This window comes from Diadema antillarum, unplaced genomic scaffold, assembly GCF_040938485.1.
Source record: "Diadema antillarum isolate AM-2024a unplaced genomic scaffold, OU_Dant_1.0 seq00002438_RagTag, whole genome shotgun sequence".
NCBI classification, from domain to species: domain Eukaryota; kingdom Metazoa; phylum Echinodermata; class Echinoidea; order Diadematoida; family Diadematidae; genus Diadema; species Diadema antillarum.
The window spans coordinates 82,314-102,169 of record NW_027273045.1 but is presented as its reverse complement, the minus strand read 5'-3'; the positions used below and the strand labels follow the sequence as shown (position 1 = coordinate 102,169).

General features: G+C 39.6%; 1 protein-coding gene across 2 annotated transcripts in view; it reads left to right on the top strand.

Moving 5' to 3' along the window:
* Positions 1-1,086: 1,086 nt before the first annotated feature.
* The window catches only part of LOC139714796 (G-protein-signaling modulator 2-like), a 61,845-nt gene continuing 43,075 nt past the window's right edge, over positions 1,087-19,856 (top strand). For both annotated transcript variants that reach the window (XM_071626451.1, XM_071626450.1), the window contains exons 1-3: positions 1,087-1,264; positions 9,748-10,045; positions 10,855-10,990. In XM_071626451.1, coding sequence (XP_071482552.1) covers positions 9,819-10,045; positions 10,855-10,990 — 363 coding nt within the window. In that variant the 5' untranslated portion in view covers positions 1,087-1,264; positions 9,748-9,818. The remainder of the gene's footprint in view (positions 1,265-9,747; positions 10,046-10,854; positions 10,991-19,856) is intronic.

Below are 19,856 nucleotides of genomic sequence, written 5' to 3'. Positions count from 1 at the left end.
GTATCTGCCGTAACTCAAACGCTGAAGTGGAATATTGGACTGATCGAAAATGATGTATTTATATCAATTCGAAATTGGTACATTCATCTCATTACTCTCGTTTTAAAATGGGCCCACTTGACTGCATAAAATCAATCGCAATTACATGAACCTAATCGAATTCAGTGCGCCGAATAATTAACATAACCAGTCTCTTTGAGGCTTTTTTTTATATGTTAAGCTGGCCTAAATGGCTCTTGTTGTTTTTTTTTTTTTGTTAACAAATATCAAAAGATCAGGAAGAATAGTGGTGGGCATAATGAAAGAGCTGGATACAAAAAAGGATAGACGGATGTAATATTAAGATTTTCATTGCTTGTTTTCTTTTGATTGGTGAAAAATATTTTCGTTTCTGTGGCAGCTGTTCACAATGATATCGATAGAAAAGTAGGCCCTAGGTACCTATAGGGGTTGCATATGGTTTTTTGTTTTTTTTACAAGCTATGCAACTAAAAAGTGATTGACCATCTTTTCAAAATACATTGTCTTCCATTTGCACTTATCTTACATTTTGTTTTAGCACACTGTCCTACTCCTATTGTAAGAATGATAGGTTTCCTATAGTCTTACTTGAGTTTGCGTCTGTCTAATTCTGTTGACATTGTTTGTTTGTTTGTCTGTTTTAGCCAATGCATCAATAACACTATTTCAAGTAATGTATTTTCTTATTTGTTTATCTATGGCTCTGCCTTTATTTTTTTTCCTGGTACTGTTCTAACAAAATTATAGGCCTATATAATAGATACGCTCTGAAATTGAAATGGAGACAACGTGTTACGTGTTTTACAGTAATCATTCAACTGCACATTTTTCTAGTTGCACCGAAGTTGCTCGCCTTTGCCGATGGCATGATTGAGCGTACCGTGACCGATGTACGGTAGTAACAAGTGTTGTAGCAGCCGCACCAAACCGAAAACTGATCGACGGTTTTCATTCAATCCGCCTTTGCTTTGACGTCCTTTCATTTACCGAGCGAGCAGAAAGCGACGAAATTTCACAGCCAGTTGAATGATCGAGCTGCGGTTCTTGAAGACGACAAGAAGCGGACGCCAGCAGCCAGCTAGCTAGCAGCTGCTCCTTCAAGCCTGTGCGCATAAAATAGATTGTGCTGAATGAAGAGATTTGCTGGTTAAATTTCACATTAACTCTCTTCGCTTTCAAGATTTGTGCACTCTTATACCTCGTCGGAGGATTTCATGATGTGCGGAGAAGAAGCCACGGAATGGTAAACATTTCACTGAGCTCTTCATTATTTGCTACCCTGGCATTGCCATGGGCTTGGCATTGCATTTGCCTTTGCTTTGGCTTTGCGTCGCCCATCGGTATCAGAACCACCTCATCCTACGTTTAGAGCGTCTAAAGTTAGTCAGCAGAAAGAGCTAGACAAAGGTTCTAACAGTTAGTTTTATTTTCTACCATTGATACCAGGCACAGTTAGAAGTGTCTTCCAGACCATTTTGACAGTTAAATATGTCAATGTCAACAATAAACTGGCGTGTGGCACTGTAAACGTTAGACCTTGTTATTATCAATCATATCGTATGCAAGATTGATGAACATGACTCGTGAGTGATGAGTGTTGTGAATGCGGCAACAAAGTCAAGGGTGAGCATGGTGAGTGTGAACAGTGTCAGTGCAGTGGTGAACAGTGACAACAAACACTTTCTGGAAATTCTAAATTCTATTTCTGAACGTTACCAGCCAGCTGCCTTTGTTTGCATGTCAGTGAGTGAGTGTTCCAGGGCAGAGTGGTCCACGACGACCACAACTTGAGATTTGAACATGTTGCAAGCTCAGAGAAGCTCAGTAGTCAGAATCTGAGAATATCGCAGAAATTGTATGTGCGCAGAGAGCATGTATTACGCAAATTTTATTTCGCAGCTTATCTCTCTTTTTGCAGCTTACATTCACCCTTCAATGTTCTCTCTCATGTTTTGCACACAAATAGTACCAGATAGTTTGATGTTTCGTATGTTTTGCACATATTTTTTCACATGTGTGGATACCTTAATTGGTCCTTATTTTGAGGATGTTGCACAAGAATTCAGTCCGGGAAACCCGCTCACGAGGCCTGCTCCCCCGTACGAGCACTCCTCCGCCTCACGAGGCCTCCGGAGAGCCTCATTACGCCCCTGGGGAGAGAGACTCATGAAGCTCCCTGTTCAGTTCGGGAAACCCACTCACAAGGGGGGCCCCTCCTTATAAGTAACCCGTCCCCCTTATAAGTAACCCCCGGGGCACCCCTTATAAGGAGTCTCCACGCTTTTTTGCAATGCAACGCGAAAATGAAAGGACTGCGGCGATTCGCTTGATTATGTCCATAAAGCTTCACAAGTTTCCTAGTTACTCACGAAATTTGAGCAAAATCGGTTTGAGGCATCATATCTAAAATCATGGATTTAAATGCGATGTCAAACGACCCCTGCGAATGCTGAAATGCGAGCGATTACTGGCGTGAGTGTCGCCAGGCGCGGCGGGGCGGCAATGCTTGAGTGCAGACGTGGCGACTGAGTACAGTCGCCATGTCTGCACTCAAGCATTGCCGCCCCGCCGCGCCTGGCGACACTCACGCCAGTAATCGCTCGCATTTCAGCATTCGCATGGGTCGTTTGACATCGCATTTAAATCCATGATTTTAGATATGATGCCTCAAACCGATTTTGCTCAAATTTCGTGAGTAACTAGGAAACTTGTGAAGCTTTATGGACATAATCAAGCGAATTGCCGCAGTCCTTTCATTTTCGCGTTGCATTGCAAAAAAGCGTGGAGACTCCTTATAAGGGGTGCCCCGGGGGTTACTTATAAGGGGGACGGGGTTACTTATAAGGGGGACGGGTTACTTATAAGGAGGGGCCCCCCTTGTGACTGGGTTTCCCGAACTGTGTTCACTTTTTATTCATCTCACATCTGACATATATATTGTCGCAACTATTCACGGTGAATTTTTGTTATACACACATGTCCACTATCCATGATGAAAAGAAGAAAAAATTCTTTTTTTAAAAATAAATCTTTACAACAATCAAGTTTTAATCAACCGATGCACAGCGACCCATCGAAACACGGGCGCCAGCAGGTTCGCTCAATGCGAGGCTGCCGCACCTAGCGACCTGATCCGACTATATATTTTCGTTGCTTTTTTCTGCGGCTCTCACCTCTCCGCGCACGAATCAGCCTCGCGAAGGTGAAGTCTGACATCTTTTTACAAAAATTCGTAATGAGAAAAATAAAATCAGTACTAACCTGATATTGTGCATTATCAGAAATAACTATTCCACACTGATAGAGTAGGTGGGTACTCCAGTTTGTTAGCAAACTGATCACTTTGTAGGTATGATGGGTTCACTTTCTTTGTCAATTCCGCCATCGGCCAACCTTTGGGCGCTTTTTCTGGAATCATGCCGCAACGCGACGTCACATCACATCATGCATCCAGCACATACAGACAGCGTGCAAGCTGTGAGATTTTCAGAGCAAGCTTGCGCACGCACTTGAGGGTATTTCAGAGCGAGCTTGCGCATGCACCGGAGGGTATCCTCTGGTGCGTGCGCAAGCTTGCTCTGAAAATCTCACAGCTTTTGTGCGCTGTCTGTATGTGCTGGATGCATGATGTGATGTGACGTCGCGTCGCGGGATTCCAGAAAAAGCGCCCAAAGGTTAGCAGACAGCAGAATTGAGGAAGAAAGTGAACCCATCATACAAACACCTACAAAGTGATTAGTTTGCTAACAAACTGGAGTACGGTACCCACCTACTCTGTCAGTGTGGAATAGTTTTGGGAATATATGCACAATATCAGGTTAGTACTGATTTTATTTTTCTCGTACAAATTTTTGTAAAAAGATGTCAGACTTCAGCTTCGCGAGGCTGATTCGTGCGCGGAGAGGTGAGAGCGGCAGAAAAAAGCACCGAAAATATATAGTGGGATCAGGCCGCTAGGTGCGGCAGCCTTGCATTGAGCGATCTGCTGGCGCCCGTGTTTCGATGGGTCGCTGTGCATCGGTTGATTAAAACTCGATTGTTGTAAAAAAAAGACAAACAGAATTTTTTCTGCTTTTCATCATGGATAGTGGACATGTGTGTGTAACAAAAAATCACCGTGAAAAGTTGCGACAATTTATATGTCAGATGTGAGATGAATAAAAAGTGAACAGGGAGCTTCATGAGTCTCTCTCCCCGGAGGCGTCATGAGGCTCTCCGGAGGCCTCGTGAGGCGGAGGAGTGCTCATACGGGGGAGCAGGCCTCGTGAGCGGGTTTCCCGGACTGAATTTGAGCATGTTGCAGCGACATGCTGAAACCCCTGGTGGACCACCCTGTGGTCATGCTTGCTAATGCCAGTTTAGACCAGGGAGGTGGGAACTTCTCTTCCCACCTCCCTGTTTAGACCTAATGTAATGTAACGTAACATGACCAAAAAATCTGTCTGTCCAGAGGAGTGTTGTTTTTTTCTAGTCATTTTTTTCCCATTTTATGGCTCTCCAGAGATTGTTGGAGCCAGTGGCAGTAGGAGTGTAGGACAGCCTTCATTTGGTCTGTATAAGGAGGGGATTTTGTAAAGCCAGACGTAAACATAGTCTTCACAGAACAGATCTTTCAGTCAAGTCTGGACTCTAGACCATTGACATTGACTTTGTCCAGTTCTAGACCTTGACATTAATTATAGTTTGTAGTTCTAGATCTAAATTTAATTTGATTTAGGTCTAGAGCTACATGTATGATTTCAATGCATGGTGTATTCCTATTTTCCTATTCTTGTGTATCTTTCAAGTACAAACAACGGGGGAGCTGAAGTTAAATGACAATATACCATATTTAATATTCATGAGTAAACTCGGCCACTAGCACGCCCTCATTATGAGTGGCCAAGTTTACCCGCCAGGCTGAGCGAGTTTGCCCATAAGTACATGTAGGGTACAATTGTAGGCCCTACATGATATTAATTTTATGATGATTATCGGCACCTGCACTAAGGTTAGACCTCCTGTGCCAAAGACATGCATTTGTACAAAGGTTCCACTGTGCGCAATGTTTTAGGTTTCTACAGGCTATTCTATGTAGCAACCGGTCGAATTAAGGTGGCTTGCAGGTTGAAAGTAGTTTGCTGAGAAATATGCGTACTATGTGTGAGTGTGTGTACAAGTGTACAATTTGTATGTGTGTGGTGAATGCAGCGCCCTCTAGATCTGTCTGTCTGTGTTCTTGTTTGCTCAAGGAACTTCATTTAATTTCCTATATTTAACTGACTTCACAAACTTGCCTTTAAATCATTTCTTAAAGGGATGGTACAGTATTGGTGGAGATGAGAATTGGGCTTTTAACTTTTTGCAAGATACCAAGAAAACATTTATGATATACAGTCAAACTCGGATACCTCGACGTCGGATAAGCCGAATATCACTTACCTCGGGGGCAAAATGAAAGTCCCGATTGTTCCTATGGAGTTTCCGTGTATTAAAATTCGCGTAGCTCGAAAAAGATAACTCGAAGTTCGGTTACCTCGAAGGGAAATCTAATGTCCCGATCTTAATTAACTTATTGTTTTTCCCAGCATGTTGCTCGAATCGAAATTGCAAACATCACTCAGCATCTCCGATTAAGCGCGCGTGGACAGCGAAGACATGTCCAAATGTTTTCACACTCGATTGTAAATATTCTGAGACCAGAACAATCGCGCGCCCAAGAAGAAATACCCGATACACAGCTGACAAGGAAAATCCCCAACACCTACCAACACACGTACATGGTATGCACATAGCACCCGTGCCAATGGAGTGCTTTACGATAGCACCACGCGCTGCCTCATCATTTGCTTTTCTTTAATCACTGTGTTTTGATTTTTGATCGAGACAGTCATACCGTGCGCGTAGATTTCTCAACCGTCGGGGCGCACCTGCTTACGTTGACAGTTACATCTTTGCCATTAATCACGCTCCACTGTCAAAACATCAATCTCCCTCGTAGTGCCTTTTCTTAAACTATTTTTTTTTTTGCCTTTCACGAAGTTTACTTCCCCGAGAACGCAAGCACAGAAACTTTTTTTTTCCAGCAATGCGATTATGAAAATCTGGAAGTATAGGCCGATCACAATGAAGAATAGAATACACAGGGCTCCGCACTAAGTTTTATCGGGCCACCAATATCATTGATTTTTATTTTCTGGTGGTCGAAAGTAAAATCTGGTGACCAAAAAAAAAAAAAAAAAAATCAGGAAAAACAGAAGAACTAAATCGGTCCTACTAAATATAGACAAATTAATATTAAGCATTATTGAAGTGATACAGATGCCCATGTCTAAAACAAATGAATAGAAAATTCAATCATCTTACTCTGTGTTTAAAGATTTGACAAATAGGTGTAGAGATTATTATATAAGTTGATGCCCATATATTGAGGAGGTCAAAACTTACGTTTGAAATGAGAAAATGGGAGGATTTGCTGACATTTGTTAGCATCCGACATTTGTTTTAGCATTGTAAAAAGCCGAAAGTTACCGTTATTCATTTTTAAATGTAAAAGCAAACAACCGACATTCATTTTAGAATCTTACGGAGCTGAATACTATCCTAATCCATTTCCAAACGTGAAAGCAAACATCCGCTATTTGTTTTAGCATCTAACTGAGCGGATTAATACCATTAATCATTTCCAAATGATAAAGCAACAATCTGTTATTTATTTTTGCATCGTACGGAGCAGAATATTACCGTTATTCATTTCCAACATCCGACATTTATTTCATTATCGAACGGAGCCGAATGTTACTGCTGTCCACTTCCGAAAGTGAAATGAATCATCTGGCAATTATTTTATCATCGCACGGAGCCGAATGTTACTGTTTTTCATTTTTGAACGTCAAGGCAGACATCAGACATTTTGGACCATAAAACGTATAGCTGAATGTTAGTGATATTTATTTCGAAATGTACCGTAGCAAATATCCAATATTTTTTTATCATCGTATGGGGCAGAATGTTACTGCTGTTCACTTCCAAATATGCCAAACGTAAAAGCAATCATTCGACATGTATTTTAGCATCTTCCGGAGCTGAATGCTATTGACATTTACTTTCGAACGTAAAAGCACACATGTCCGGCATTTATTTTATCAGCGTACGGAGTTGAATATTATTGTTATTCACATCAGAACATCAAAGCAAACATTTAACATTTATTTTAGCATCTTCCGGAGCTAAATGTTATTGCAATTTAGTTTCGAGCGTAAAAGCAAACATCCAGCATTTATTTCATCATTGTCAGGAGTTGAATATTATTGTTACTCTTTTCCGAACGTCAAAGCAAACATCAAACATTAATTTTACCATTAAACGCAGCTGAATGCTATTGTTATTCATTTCGAAATTTAAAAGCAAACATCGTACAGTTATTTTAGCATCATATGGACATGATGGAGCAGAATATTACTGCTATTTTCTTCCGAACATAAAAACGATCATCTGACATCTATTTTAGCATCTACCGGAGCCGAATGCTATTGCTATTTACTTTCGAAAGTATAAGGAAACATCCGACATTTATTTAACCATCGTACGGAGTTGAATGTTATTGTTTTTCATTTCCGAACGTCATAGCAAAAATTCGACATTTATTTCAGCGTCTTCCGGAGCCGAATGTTATCCTTATTCATTTCCGAACGCAAAACCAAATATCTAACATTAGTTTTAGCACCATACGGAGCTGATTCTTATCGTTATTCATTTCCAAAAGTATGAGCAAACATCCGACATTTATTTTAGTATCATACCGAGTCGAATATTGCCGTCATTCATTTCCACAATTAAACGCAAACCTCTGACCTTTATTTTAGCATCTTACGTAGCCGATTGTTACCGCTGTTCATTTTCAAAAGTAAAGGCAAACATCCGACTTTTTTTTTTCCTTTTTTTGGTGGCGCGATCGGGCCACCAAAATCTTTATTTCTGAAATTTTGATTTCATTTCCGATTTTCACTCAAAAGTTGATTCAATTCAAATTGACAAGCATGCAAATAATCAATAGGCACTATAACAGACACCATGTTGAATATCGATAAACGTCGAACATCGATAAACATTGGATAAGTCGAAGAAAATTCGACGTACGCGTACCTCGAAATTCGCGTACGTCGAACCATTTTCTTCAGTCCCGACGAATTCGAGGTATCCGAGTTTGACTGTAGTACAGAGCATACCATTTTAAGAGGAATTCAAAGTTTATTTGATGAAGATCGGGTTTGGAATGACTGAAACATCCAAAAACAAAGTAAAACAAAGCGATAGTAATGAAGTGTGGGTCCCACACATTATTAGAATCGCTCTTTTTGGGATATCTCGGCCATTTCAAAACCAATTTTCATCAAATTAACATTTAATTCATCATAGAATTACATGCTCTTTCATATTTCATAAGAGGTTTTCTCATTATCTCACTTAGGAATGTTAAAAACCTGAATCCTCACCTCAACCAGTGCTGTACAGTCCCTTTAAACAACCTACAATGATTTCTAGCTCCTGGTTACTTGAAAGCTGCGTCACAGGATATTATTACAAAGTAGATGACTAACTCCAGTCTTAAGATTACCCAGGCAGTGAGCATTGCGATTGCTCGCGAAGAGTGAGTTGTTTTGAGTGACAACATGAAAGTTGACACCTACATGTACAACATGATATTAATGCTTCCTGATCTGATAATCAATTTACAAATGTTATGTAGTTGAAATTTATGTGAGTGATTGGTAAAAAGCTATGATGTATTTCCTCTGATTTTTGTGCAATTTTGACATGCGGAATTTGAAATACACTCTACTGTACCTACACCATACATGGATACAAAAGTACATTGTACACTAAGAGTACTTGTTCTTTTGCATACAATACTTATTATTTGGTCTTACAGTGTAAGTGCAACATACAATTGTACACTTTGTATATGAAATTAACCATGTGAACAGTGAACTTGCACCTGTGCAACATGTATCCTACTACTCCTAGCTGTACTGTTGTGTACTATTATGTAACTTTGCCATCCAGTGTAGATGTGGATACGTGAAGACTTGGTGGTTAGCACACTGTAGAGCTGTGAATACATAACAAATCAGATCTAGTCAGAGACTCCAACCCCAAGCACCTTCTGATCTGGAGATTCTCCCGCCCGAAACCCCTAGCAAACGGGAGACTCCAAGTTGATGTGTGCGAAGCGCGAAGTTCCTAGGGTTCTAGATGTTCTTTGGTGCTATCTAAGGCTTATTTTTTCAACATACGATAGCAATAAATAAGAAATCCTTTCCACCGGGAGACACAGAGCCAGGGCGGGAGAACGGGAGATTTTGCAGAAATGGGTTTTCGGCGGGAGATCTCCCGTTGAAAACGGGAGGGAGAGTTGGAGTCTTTGTCTAGTGAGTCACATGGTTGGTGTATAAAATGAAAACATTCAGAGCTGCATACACTGTAAGTGCAACTGTGTACAGTAGCAAAGTGTTTAGGGTAACCTCAACTCACGTGGCATTTTGTTCTTTAGTAGATATGGAACAAACTGCAACTGGTATTACATACGCTGTAGTATAGTATTGAAAGTCTGCACAATCAATCAGCTTGGGAGAAATTTTAAAAGGCTGTCGAGTGTCATTTCTAGATATGATATGTATACTAATACAGTATACTAAACATGCATGTTGTATTTTCTCTTGTATTCTTTTCTTTGTATATCCACAGACAATTTAGATTTTGTGAAAGAAACAGCAACTCTAGCTCTATCCTGTCAAACCGGTGACTAAAATTGTGCCATGCAGAGCGAAGCATCATGCATGGAGCTAGCCCTGGAGGGCGAGCGGCTGTGTAAAGCAGGAGACTGCAGGGAGGGGGTGCGCTACCTGGAGGCAGCAGTAGAGGTCGGGACCGACGACCTGAAGACACTCAGTGCCATCTACAGCCAACTGGGGAATGCCTACTTTTACCTGCAGGACTATGGAAAGGCACTCACCTACCACAAGCACGATTTGACACTCGCAACGTAAGCATCAGTAGCACTGTAATCATTATTGAAATTTGTTTATTTTTTCCACAACACACATCCTTGAATGTTTATACTGCATATATGCCATATATTTTACTTAAGGTTTTCACTTTCACAAATCTCACGAGATGGGTGCAATTTGCAAATTTGACAACATGCGAAAATATCAAATTGTTGGGAAATCGTGATTGGCAAAATTTCAGACTCACTAAATATATGGTGTGTACAGTAATCAGAGCTGGATCTTTGCAAACTTGGCAGGAAGAAAAGAGAGCTGGGACAAATTATTTGTTGTATAGGGGCCATTTTTTTCTCTGTCTCTTTCTTTAAAACACAACAACAAAAGAGAAGAGTGGCATGCTAAGTTTTCGCTTCTTAAAGTAGCTTATTTGGTATTTTTCTATAATACCAAATATCACATTTTACCAAGAGTTTGAAACCAACCAGAATCACAATGTCTTCTGGTGGCTGACATGTGAGTAGCTAATTAAGAAAGAGATGGAAGGAATTCAACCTTTAGTTGTGGTGACCTTGTATAAAATATTCTTTTGGATACTGTATTGTATTACAATATGTTTCACAATCTTAATGTATTGACTGAGTTAATGATAGAGCTGACATCTAAAGCAAAGTAAATTGAAGGGAACAGAAATTAACATATCGGGTACTTTCTGTTTTTTTAGTTTACACAGTGTGATATTGTTTCGAGATGAAACGTTATGACGCCAGTTGACAGAACTGATGAGAAGTACAATGTGTGATAAATGTAATGTAATTTATGTATGAATGGTCTCTTCACCAATCAGCAACATTGGCGACAGATTGGGCGTGGCCAAAGCCAGCGGCAACATCGGCAACACAATGAAGGTACTGGGCAAGTTCGACGAGGCTATCTTCTGTTGCCAGAGGCATCTGAATATATCCAGGGAGCTCTCGGACAAAGTAAGAGAACTTGTTGACTCTTCACTGTTTACACTGTTTTATTTGGGGTTTAAAGGGATGGTACAGTATTGGTGGAGATGAGAATTGGGCTTTGAACTTTTTGCGAGATACCAAGAAAACATTTATCGTATAGTACAGAACATACCATTTTAAGAAGGATTCAAAGTTTATTTGATGAAAATCAGGTTTGGAATGACTGAAACATCCAAAAACAAAGTAAAACAAGCGATCGTAATAAAGTGTGGGTCCCACACTTTATTAGAATCAATCTTTTTTGGATATCTCAGCCATTTCAATACCAATTTTCATCAACTAAACGTTAAATTCCTCATACATTGTAGAATTACATGCTCTTTCATATTTCTTAAGAGGTTTCTCATTATCTTACAAAAATGTTAGAAACCTGGAATTAGGTCTCAACCAAAACTGTACGATCCCTTTAAGATTATGCAGTAATCTGGATCAATACTTCATTGCCAACTGGATGCTCTTTGGAAGAAATCCCTACAGTATATAATGTTTCATGCAGATCTCTACGGTTCTATTAACAGGCAAAAAAAAGTATGAAAAGATGGTGAATTGCTTTTTATGTGACACAGTGGAATACTGTAAAAGTTGATATTTTCGCGCGACTACTTTTTCGCGCTTGGCCGGGTAAGAAGGGTTTCGTGTGTTTTTAATTCCGCGGAATCAAGACATCACGCACAGGAACATATGGCAAGCAAAAATATTCGCGTGCTTTTATTTTCGCGCTATTTTCTGGTTGCGCGAAAATTTCAACACCGCAAAAATTTCCACTTTTACAGTAGTTGGTATCCTCAAGGAGTTTTAGCTTATTAATGTATAAAGCTAGTACAAAACATAGTGATACAAATCTTATGGATAATGCAATGTGATTGAGTGTGGTAAAGTATACTTTGGTACGTGTAGAAAATGTCTGGAATCGAGACTATCTGTACCCGCTTGAATGGGTAGAAAGCCAATGTTTATCTAAATGTGTTTTTCTTTAATCAGAGTTAGTGCCACTCTATATTGCGTTTTGGCTCTCAAGGTAGCAAGCACACCATTTCTTTTCCTTTCAATTAACTATATTTGATACAAATAGAGAATGTTATTGACTGCGCTGTGATTATGGATGAACATGTTGTTTGAAGGCAGTCATAACACAAGGTCTTATCCATTGTGATGAACATGAAGTTACGAAGGTTATGGTTAGCTTGCAAGATTCTGTTTGCATTCAGGAAAAAAAAAAGTTGTGAAAAGTTACACCAGCACTTTCATTTGGTTTGTGTTACGTGAGACATCGGATTTGATTCTGATTTAATATGAAAAGGAAAAGCTGCAGAATAGGGCTTATGAAAATTGCCTTTAGCATTTATGTAGCAGTGTAGGTGTGCAAGCAGGTTTTTTATCTGTTCATGCATTTTTATGTAGGGAGTAATCGTGGGAAGTCCTTGTAGTAACAGGAAATGCTGACAATGGGTGGATTAAAATGACCAAGGATTGACTGATTGCTAATTTGCTTGATTGAATTATTACCAGTACGGTACTTTAAGAGTGGAAATTTTTGCAGCATAGGCAGTAGAAATTTTCATGTATTTCATGTGACCAGAAACCAGCACTTGCAAAAATAGAAACACACAAATATTTTTGCACGTCATATGGTCAGTTAATAAAAGTCTCGATTCTGCGAAATTAAAAACGGTCTAAATTCATCTTCCCAGCCGAGTGTGAAAAACGACTCGTGTGAAATTAACCACTTTTACAGTATTAGATTGATGGGTAAATGCATACAATGTATGAAACGCTGACACTGTTTATAGAGTACCTCCATTGACAGTCCTACCTAATTGCCTTCAAAATATGGTTATTCACCATAGGTTTAACATACATTGTATGATTCGCTTGGTTTCGAAAGGCTGTTACTTCCTATAGATAGTGTGCGATTTGGTAATCCAATTTTAGCAAGCAAAGTTAGCAGTGTTATACAAGTGGTCTTTGAGACAATAAATCATTATTTTGTAGTAGTGTAATACATGGAGGATATATTTACAATGTAGCATTGTTGACAGTTTTACACTCCCTAGTGGACTTGCAAAATTAACAACCCCCAAATGGGAGGGGGGGGGGGGGGAGGGGCTACACCCCTCTACAGCCCCCCTGGTTCCGTAGCCCATGATTAATGAAAGTAGAACCACTGCACGCAAGTACATGGTGTATACAGTAGTTCAAATGTATGTGGTGCCAGTGTGTTGCAGAGCCTGCAGTTTGCAAACTGTGGAGACAGCATAGTTCAAAAGTCATAGAATCAAGGTTTTTGGTACCGGTACTTCCTTTTGTAATGGAAATGTCATATCGTTGTTGTGGTTTATTTTGTGTCCTGTATCAATTATACACTGGATTTGGATTAGCTTTATAAATGATAATGTACCCTGGCTGAAGGATAAATATGTGAAAATACTGCACGACCCTAGGAATTGGAAAAAAAAAATATTGGCTTTGGCATGCAATACCCCCTCAGAACCAGGAAAAAAAAAAAAAAAAAAGGAAGGAAAAAGCCAAGCTAAAGATCTTGAACACTTTTAGAAAATATTTTCCTGTCTGTCATTATTCAACAACCTTTTCTACCAGCAACAAACTGATAAACTAGTGTTCAATTCCATTTTTTGCTGATTTTGCACAGGCAGCATTTATAATACACTGTTGCCTGATCCTGATTCAAACCATGACACCAAAACAGCATGCATTGACAACTAGGCATTTCTTGCTGGTACAAGACTCCTATTTTAAACATCCAGGGCACAGCTACTGTGATATATCGTATTCCTCTCAGGTAGGCTCTGGAAAATTGTCTGCATCCATCTCACTGAATCCATTAAAAATACACCCATCAATTTCCCTTCATTTGTTGTACAAGACCTGTTGTTTCACCTGGCTGTGCAATCAAAAACAAAGAGGAAAAGTTCTGCAAATGATTTCATGGTCACATGACCCTGATACCCACAAAAACTAGCTGGCAGGACATCAGAACCTGTATCATTTACTGGGATCCAAAATGTAAGTAGTAGTTGCAATTGTTTTTGTCCTCATTTATTATCATTATTATTTTAGTTCTGTCAGTATTTGTTCAGCATTTTAATGTTAACATCAACAGTTCTCATAAAAGCAATGGCATCATATCACTTTAAATCTTCTTGCTAGAATGCAGATAACCAAAGAATGATCCTGTAGTCAGCCTGGAGATGTACAGAGAGAGAGAGAGAGAGAGAGAGAGAGGGGGGGGCGGGGGGGGGGGGACAACATTTACTCTGGGTAGGCTTATACGTAAATCTAAAAGACACTTCAGGCAGAATCACACTGGCAAACATGTTTTAGGCCTTTTTGGGTGATACGTACAGATGCAATCGTGTTTTCAAATGCATTCAGAAATGCTAATTTGAAATGCCATTCAAAGGGCGATTTGAAACGTTTTGAAACCACGATCGCCTTTCTGCCAAACGCAATGACGTTTTGAAACGCGTTTATATCTCATCTCCGAGCTGCCATGGTCAACATCCAGCTGTTTCTGGTTGCGGAGAAAGCGCACACCATTTGTGTTTTCTACCCATTGTTCGTGTGTGAATGATGAAAGCATGTTTGGTGGTTCGCAGTTGACCTCTACTTCCCGGGTCGAATGGCGCAAGCAACTGCGCAGTGACAACACTCGAATCGGGATTGTATGTGTACAATGGTATCAGATAAACGCGACAGAATATCTCAAGAATCGTGTTTCAAACCACGTTTGTAAACACCATTCCAAGCGCGTTTTGAACTGTGATTCTCTCTCTCGAGTTTAGATAAGTGCATCCTCTGACTATCAGTTCGTCCATCGAAATAGTCTTGCTCTGGAGTTAATGCTATAGGACATTATAATGCAAATAGAAGGCAATGGAAGGAAAACTGTGGAAGCTACAACTAAGTTGTACAAAGTAGGGATGAGGAGCACTTACAGTGAGGAGAAACTGAATGTGTTTCGAATCAGTTCAGTTTAATACAGTATCAAACACTGAACCGTTATTATCCAGTGAATATGATTGTTGTGAGACCACTCCAGCCCTGAAATATTACATGCTGGTGACATCACGCTCTCTTGAGTTAACAAGTAGCTGAAGCATATGATGTATTATCAGGCACTTGCATTTTGATTCGAAGCAGAAAGGTGATTTACCGGTAGTACCCAGTACTCCATTGTTGCATATCCTGTGTCCCCTCTTGTAATAAGTATGCTGCTTTGGTAGTCAGCCTTCCCCACTATAATCCCTCGAAGCTACCATTCTATTCAACTCGAAAATCTCTATTGTGTCAAGGGTGTCTGGACTGGGATCCGTCTTTTGTTTTGCTTTGTTTAACACTTGCCCCCACATGCACATACAATTGTGTAGCAAGGACTTGGCAAGTGTTCTTTCTGGCAATGGGTTGGGTCACTTCCACCTCCCTGTTGTGATGTACAACAAAGTTTGAGATGAATCCACTCAAGTGCAACCGCCCGGCCCCTTCATCCTTTAGATAGTCTATTGTGATATCAAAGAGAAATTGAGAGGAAGGAAAATTGAGAGGAAGGATTTAAGTACATGTAATCCCAATGCACTGGCGTTGGTTTAAATTTCTGCAGATACAGTGTGTGTGTGTGTGTGTGTGTGTGTGTGTGTTTTGTTGTTGTTGTCATTGTCGGAAGGGGGAAAGGAGGGGATTACTACCCAAAGCCAGAGTAAAAGATACCACAGGGCCTAGTGTTTGATTTCATTCGTTTATTTCCCTTTTTTTTTAAATTAAAATGGAATAACAAAGCTCTGCATTCCAAAAAGCATGCTATTACTGCACGTATGTTAATTTCCCTCAGTAATGTTGCATGTGATACAGTATGATACAGGATAGACAAGAGGATGCATTTACATGAAAACATGATTGTGATTTGACTTGAGTGGGTAAAGGTGCATTATTGAGCACACTGTCTCAATGCCTTTAAAGTGAAACATTTGTTGTTCACTCTAACAAAACTTCAAAGGGTGTGTAAATAAAATCTTCTTCTGTTTTGCTATTCAAACATTTATTTACAACCCCTTACCACTAAACGTTAAATATATTATGAGGCACTTGCCTTTTTAATGCGAAAGAGAAAGTGTTCAATTTACAGTACATGTTTATATTCCCCTGTTCTTGTCAGTATACAATTGCAGCAAATTACATTGTACATTTAGTGGGAAGGTACATTTTTTACTTTTGTATGTAGGATAAAACTGCCATAATCAGTAGAATGTACATGTAAGGGAGCAATGGAATGCTGTTTTTTCTGCATTGATGACCAAAAAATTTGAAACTACATAGGACCTTGGTTATCAGGCCAGCTATTATTCAGATTTCTCTATCATCCCGATGTGTTCACACAGTAAAGCTGAAAAAAAAAAGTGATCTTTCAATCTCATTTAGAACTCCTACAAATTTCACACAATTCCCAATAAGAAAAATGCTTCAACTTCCATGAGAAAGCAACAATCCTCTTTTAAAAGTACAAATTGTACGTGTAGGCTTGCAGAGATTACACCACTATTCCCGAATACGCTATGTCAGGTACCTACATGTTGTACTTAGCTACATTGTACCAATGGGTCATCAGAGCATACTGTAAAACACAATATATTCGCGGCATGAAATTTTTGCGAATTGGAGCCGACAACCTTTTTTTCGGCATGAAATTTTCGCGAATTGCCACTGGCATTCAATGCATATAGTGTAGACTTACTGTGACCAGCCCCATACACATAGCGTAATGGGGCTGCGGACTGTTGCATTCAGGATCATGACAGGGTAGTATCGCGGACAAATATCAACTTAGAATCGAAAAATGTCTTCAATTTGAAGACTTACCAGTGAAGTTGAAGTATTGACAACAGCGTTCGTGCAGCGTTTGGTTCTGTCAATAGTCCCTTTCTGTTCGAATTGATGACTTAATGTTACTCAGTCGAGAGGAACCTGGGAGAGCTACACTGAATTGACAGCTAGCGCATGCGCACACAGACATCTTATCCAGTCAATGGATTTGAAATTTGTGCGCATGTGATGTGTGCGCATGCGCTGGCCGCCAATTCAGTGTAGCTCTCCCAGGTTCCTCTCGACCGAGTCACATTAAGTCATCAATTCGAACAGAAATGGGACTATTGACAGAACCAAACGTTGCACGAACCCTGTTGTCAATACTTCAACTTCACCGGTAAGTCTTCAAATTGAAGAAATTTTTCGATTTTAAGTTGATATTTGTCCGCGATACTACCCTGTCATGATCCTGAATGCTACAGTCTACAGCCCCATTACGCTATGCGTATGGGGCTGCTGGTCGCAGTTAAGTGTAGACCAGAACTTTCCCGTGCATTTTAATTTCGCAAATCTTGGCGCTTGCGAAATGCGCAAAATTAAAATGCACGCGAACATTCCTCGTTTTACAGTATACAGTACATCTTCTCCCTTATCTGGCCAAGTCACTTACGGATTGGCACCAGTCCTGACATGGCCAGATAACAGAGGTTGGACTGTACACAGTTTCCCCTTGATGCAATTGTACTCGCGAATGTTTGTCAAAATACTCAATTCATTATCATGGCAACCTTGAATTAAGATACAATGTAGTATACTATGTACAACGTGTACTTATTAAATCAATCAGCTTGACATTTTTTATCCTTTGTAAACTGCTGGAAAACTCAACCTTTCGTGTCATAGAATACATGACTTGTTCGTTTGTACGTATGTACGTATGTACAATGTATGTATTTCTGCATAGTGTGCATCTTGTAAGCACGGCTAAGAATGGAATAGATGTGTGTTGATAACATGATGTGGTTATCATGGAAACATTAGAGGGGATGGAGTTTGAAAGTGGGCATCTTCTGTTTCATTTCATTTTTTTTTTGGTATAAATAGAAACACTGCAAAATGTCAGAACAATACAGTTCATGTGGTATTAACATTTAGCTAGAATACGATGTAAGACCTGTCAAAAATTTAATGCACTTTGGTTGACGTCACGCTCTGGACAATTTCATCACTAATCTGCTACACATCGGAGCAACATCAGAATCGGCAATCACTTTAAGTGGAAATGCCAAATTTGATTGAGGGACAGAGAAAGAGAGGAAGAGAGGGAGAATATCTCGAGAAGATGTTTACATTTTGTTGTTTGTGTTCAATGTTTATGTGCATGCTTCTGTAGCTGGAAAGGGCGTATCACTAGAACACTAGAAATCTGTACAGTACATGTACAAGATAGCAAATTGATTTGTATCAGTCAGATGTTCCGGACTACACTGTAGTTTGCAGACCTGTACAAACCTTGGTTGGTCTTTAAAGGAGTCTGCTCCAAGACTACCTGTACATACACCACTGGTACTGTCCCATAGGCCCTGTACTGTAGCCTCTCTCAGCAAGGAGCACTGACAGCGAGTGGAGGGAATAGATACGAAACAGATGCTTTGGCACAGACTCGTTTACGTCCAACAAGTTTTTGCGCCTGCAAACTAATTTCGGACTGCCTATGTATCCATATGAGGTAAACCATGCTTTAATCGGCGTGCATCACTTCTCTGCTACTTTTCTGTCATTCAGAGCTAGAAGGCCTTTAAATGAGTATTGCATATATAGATCTTCACTTTCTGACAATACAGTATGTGTGCAACTTGATGCATACTGTGTTAAATGACTGGAAAGTATGGAATAATGAATGTCGTTAAGGCAGACCATATTGTTTGGTAGCAGTGCTATTAACCCCCCCCCCCCCCTCCATAATGATAAAAAAGAAACAACAAAGACAAAGCACCTACACACATACGTTTACAAATTGTACATGTACAATACAATTGTACTGTATGTAGTTTAGGAGCTGTTTCTGATCTCCTTGAGATGAATCATATTTCAATTCTTTAAGTGCAGCTCTGCAGAATGTCTAATTTTAAGTGGGCTTTCATCATGGATAGATTCTGAAAGTGAAATTAGGTAAAATGAATGATACACTGTAGATACAGTGTATTTCGTCAATGGTGGGTTAAGAATCCATTTTCTTTGCTCTCTTTTCCACTAATAAATACATGTATGAAAGCTTGATGGAATTTCATGTCTGACTCTGATAACACTTCTATTCATCACTCTGTTTTTCTTATTTTATTTTGTTTCATTTTTTCATTTAGAAGTCAACTTCATCACATGGAATTGCACTCTAAATTTATGAATATCAGCAGTTAAAGGGAGTTCTGGTGAAATTTCCATTGTAGTATAATGCATTTTACTCAGTCATCTGAAAGAAATATTAAGAATTACAGCCACTCCTCCCCCCCCCCCCCCCACCACTCACTCTCTACAGATACCGGCGCTGTAAACTCCACATCTAACATAGATGTGGCAGACCCTGTCTCATGGGGGCAAATTAGTGATCATGTTTTTGCACTTACATGTAGTTGCCATATTAGGCCATAATTTTTGTTGGGAAGTGTTTGCATAGATCATGTTTTTATAAAAAATTCTGTCAATATTTGTCTCCAAATGTAGCAATTAAGACATACTCAGTGTATTAATCATGTATTTGTACATTGCCATGCTCTGGAGACACAATAGTTGGTGCAATATTTTGTACATAAGCCTCACAAGGCTAGATGACAAGTAATATATTCATCCTCATTATTCCCTAAAAATGAGGACAAAACTTGTTGATTCATGTTAGTACTTGTGTACATGCAAATGAAGCTGCTTTCTTGTTCTCCTAGGAGATCTTTGCAAAACTCCATGCATAAAATTGCATTACTCTACTGTGTTTACTCTAGTGAACATACACAGACATACAACT